Source organism: Manis pentadactyla, chromosome 13, assembly GCF_030020395.1.
Source record: "Manis pentadactyla isolate mManPen7 chromosome 13, mManPen7.hap1, whole genome shotgun sequence".
NCBI lineage: Eukaryota > Metazoa > Chordata > Mammalia > Pholidota > Manidae > Manis > Manis pentadactyla.
In genome coordinates this window covers 60,511,911-60,515,554 of record NC_080031.1, presented here as the reverse complement: position 1 = coordinate 60,515,554, position 3,644 = coordinate 60,511,911, and the positions used below count along the sequence as shown (strand labels likewise).

Below are 3,644 nucleotides of genomic sequence, written 5' to 3'. Positions count from 1 at the left end.
AGTCCGACCCCTTTTCTAGGCAGAATCAGCCTCTGGGGCCCAGAAACATTGCATCTTGGGTGGGGAGTTTCTGCCACATCAGCAGGGCACCTGAAGAGGAATGGGGGAGCTCACAAGGATGCACCTCATGTGAAATATTCACCCCTGCTGATGCACCTGTAAGTTCAGACCCACCCAAGCACACAGGCACCGACACTCAGAAAGGCACGCGTGCGGCCCCACACCCCTGCGGCCACAAGACCCAGAGCATGGGGCAGCAAACACCAGCTCATGCCGTCCTCTTCAAGCTCCTCTGTGAAAATCAAACACTTGTCCACCCCTCAAGGGCCTGTGGCTTTCCCAGAAGCAGTTTCTGTCCCACAGAGAGGCCTCTGGAGCTGGGCTGGGGCAGGGGCCACATTGGAAATTAAACCTGGAAGACCTGGCTTGAGACACCGTTGTCCCCTGAAGCTCCTGGTGCCTGCTGGGGGGCAGTAGGTAGGGGGAGTGGCAGGCTGCCCTGCAGAAGGAGGTAAGGCTCAAATTGCTCAGAGAGAAGAGTCACTCAGCAAGGTGGTGCTGGAGCTGGGATTCGAGGCCCTGACCTAGCTCCGCCGAGAGCCCAACCCACCTCTGCAGCCTGGGGCTGAATACGGCTGTGTAGACCACTGCCACTCTGATGGGATCTCACCATGAAGGAGTGCTCTGCAGGCTGCTGGCTGCACATGTACATGGTTGTCCTCCCCTCTGCCCACAGGGGCAGTGGGGTAGAGGTCCCTGGCTGGGCAGAGCGTGCCGACTGCCCTGGGTACTTGGGCGCTGCTGAGGTGAACTGTCGCAGGACTAGACTGTTTGGCAGGAATCCACCTAGGCGGAAAGTGGGGCAGGCCTGTGAGAGTCATCCTCACCTTCAAACCCCTCACTGTGGCCAGAGGAGAGGGCTCTAGGAGGAGAAGGGGAGGTGGGGGTCGGAATGGGCCCCAGGGTGGGTACAAGGCAGCCCGGAGGCCTCCTGGGATGCTAGGCAGGATGGAGAGCCTGGGTGTAGGAACAGATCCAGTGCCTCCGAGGCCCCACCCCAGCCACTCCAGGCCAGGAAGTCCAAGCTGTGCTCAGAGGCCCCTAGGCGGGAAGGGGCAGCCTCACGGGCCAGAACGCCCAGGGAAGGCTGGAGAGGGCTTAAGGAGGCAGGCGGGTGGGCTGCCGGTTCTTGGAAAGGCTCATTAATGAAAACCCCCGAGCCTGACCACCTGGAGGAAAGGCTCACCGTTCCCATGTGCAGCTGATAAGGGCCAGGAGATTCCACAGTTCAGGTAGTTCCCCCACCTCCCTGGCGTTTTGTGGTCACCATTAATCATTTCCTCTAACTGTGTATATAAGAGCTCTTTTGCCAGCGAGCCCAGTGCTCAGAGAGAAAGGCTAAAGTCCTCAGGAGGATGTGGCTGCAGAACCTGATTCTCTTGGGCACTGTGGTCTGCAGCATCTCAGCGCCCACCCGCACACCCAGCCCTGTCACCCGGCCCTGGCAACATGTGAATGCCATCAAGGAGGCCCTGAGCCTTCTGAACAAGAGCGGTGGTACTGATGCTGCAATGGTGAGCGAGGGAGGGAGTGCGGGCCATGCCCGGGCCACCTTGCTGGCCCTGACTTGCCCTGCCTATCAGCTGAGTAACACGAATTTTCCTTTTCTACAGAATGGAACAGTAAAAGTCGTCTCTGACATGTTTGACCCTCAGGTAAGATGCTTCTCTCTGACACACCTTCCCAGAGGTTTCTGCTTTGGGGGGGGGGGTGGCATCTTAGATGGACCCTCACAGTGTTGTCCACTTTCTATCCAGTCGACTGGCTGCCAGGAGGGGTGCTCAGGAGGCCACTGGCTCTGCCCTGAGGCAGTCATGTGAGCTCCTTTATCAGCTTAGCAGCCGTGGACATCCCTAGTATGCAAGGGGCCAGGGCTCCCAGGGGACAGGCGGGTAAGGGGGACAGGGCAGTATGTGACTGGGCTCTGTCTGAGACTATCAGGCATCATCCTGTGCCCCTCCCAGGCCCTACTCTTGGGTCACAGGGGTAAGAGCAGGACGGAGTGATGAGGAGGGTGTCCTGTGCCCACTGGAGGGCACGTGGCCACTGCTCACCAAGGGATGGACATTTCCCACAGGAGCCAACATGCCTGCAGACCCGCCTGGAGCTGTACAAGCAGGGCCTGCCGGGCAGACTCAAGACCCTCGCAGGCCCCTTGACCGTCATGGCCGGCCACTACAAACAGCACTGTCCCCCCACTCAGGTGAGTGCCCCGCCAGGGCCCCGAGGGGAAAGGTCTCAGTGTAGGGCACTGGAGGACTGCATAGAGAGAGACCTTCATGACCGTGGCTGTTCAGGACCCCAAAGGGTTTCTGTGTTAACAGATTTGTAACAATAGGCCCCTCCAGAGAGGGAGCAGCCCCTGTTACCACGCTGGTATTGCTGTGGTGCTCATGAATGAGGTCAGGGGTGAGGCAAACCCCAGGAAATGCAGGGCCTGCCTGCAGTCCAGGGGAAGTTCAGGGCCCAAGGGGAATTTCCCCTGGCCCCTTGGGGGTGCCTGGATTGCACGGGAGCAAGGATGCGGGCATACCCAGGATGGACAAAGGCCCCAAAGGTTCCTTTCCTGAGGGAAGGGAGTGAGGTGTACGGCCTTAACTCCTGTCCCTTCTGAGCTCCCAGAGCTGGCCTCAGCCCAGTTATTCCATCCTGGCCTGGGAGCAGAGGCGGTGAGAGAGCAACCTCAGGCTGGCATCTTGTCAGTCCCTTGCCCTGGCTACTATTGGCAGAGCTGTTCAGCCTGTGGGTGACACCTGGGTAGCAACATGTCACCTGACCCAGGTCAGCAGGCGGGCTCTGAACAGGCCTTCTGGCCTCTGAGTGCTGAGAGGCCGCATAGAAACATGCTGCTGCTCCTCCCACATTACCCTGTCTTGCCTGGATTCGAGTTTTCTTGTGCTTTTTTTTTTTTTAAGGAAACTTCCTGTGCAACCCAGATTATCACCTTCCAAAGTTTCAAAGAGAACCTGAAGGATTTTCTATTTATCATCCCCTTTGACTGCTGGGAGCCAGTCCGGAGGTGAGGCAGGCCAGGCCAGCAAGGAGCCAGCTCTGCCAGCTTACCCACGGACTGCTGCCCTCCCACGCAGAGCCGAAATGCAGGATCTTCCCCTCGAGGGGCCACAGGCAACAGGGCCACGGGGAAACACTGGCTCTGGGCCACGCCCACCCTGATACGGGCTTGGTAGAGGACTGGGGGATGTTTCACACTGTCAGGGAACAGTAATATTTATTTATATATTTATGTATTTTGATATTTATTTATTTATTTATTTGAACTCATACTCCATATTTATTCAAGATTTTTACCATAATAATAAACTATGAAATTCTGTTATTTGTGCAGTTGTCCAGTTTGTTTTGACCATGAGACAAGTGTCTGTCCCCACAGGGCAGGGAGGGGAGGAAACCGGGAGGTGGGGAGCAGGGAGGCACACGGGCGCCTCTGGATGGGCAGGGGGCAGGAGCAGGCCATGGGGCCCTGTGCTGCTCACTAGGATGGGCTCCCACCCCAGACACTGGTTCCAGGTCCCCTTGGACTCGGCCAGCCACCCCAGAGAAGGGGCGTCATCCTTCCCGGGCAG

The 3,644-nt window shown here is 57.9% G+C and overlaps 1 protein-coding gene across 1 annotated transcript; it reads left to right on the top strand.

The window, feature by feature from the left end:
• Nucleotides 1-289: 289 nt before the first annotated feature.
• CSF2 (colony stimulating factor 2) lies at nucleotides 290-3,344 on the top strand. The gene is made up of 4 exons (XM_036892633.2): nucleotides 290-1,574; nucleotides 1,674-1,715; nucleotides 2,138-2,263; nucleotides 2,976-3,344. Exons 1-4 carry the CDS (start codon nucleotides 1,416-1,418, stop codon nucleotides 3,081-3,083), a joined length of 435 nt encoding a protein of 144 aa, XP_036748528.1. The 5' UTR covers nucleotides 290-1,415; the 3' UTR covers nucleotides 3,084-3,344.
• The last annotated feature ends 300 nt before the right edge of the window (nucleotides 3,345-3,644 follow it).

Excerpts from the sequence above, each read along its gene's own strand:
- CSF2 (XM_036892633.2), top strand. The coding sequence starts at position 1,416 with ATGTGGCTGCAGAACCTGATTCTCTTGGGCACTGTGGTCTGCAGCATC. Across the intron at positions 1,716-2,137 it reads CTGACATGTTTGACCCTCAG|GAGCCAACATGCCTGCAGAC; the intron begins GTAAGATGCTTC and ends CATTTCCCACAG. Across the intron at positions 2,264-2,975 it reads AGCACTGTCCCCCCACTCAG|GAAACTTCCTGTGCAACCCA; the intron begins GTGAGTGCCCCG and ends TTTTTTTTTAAG.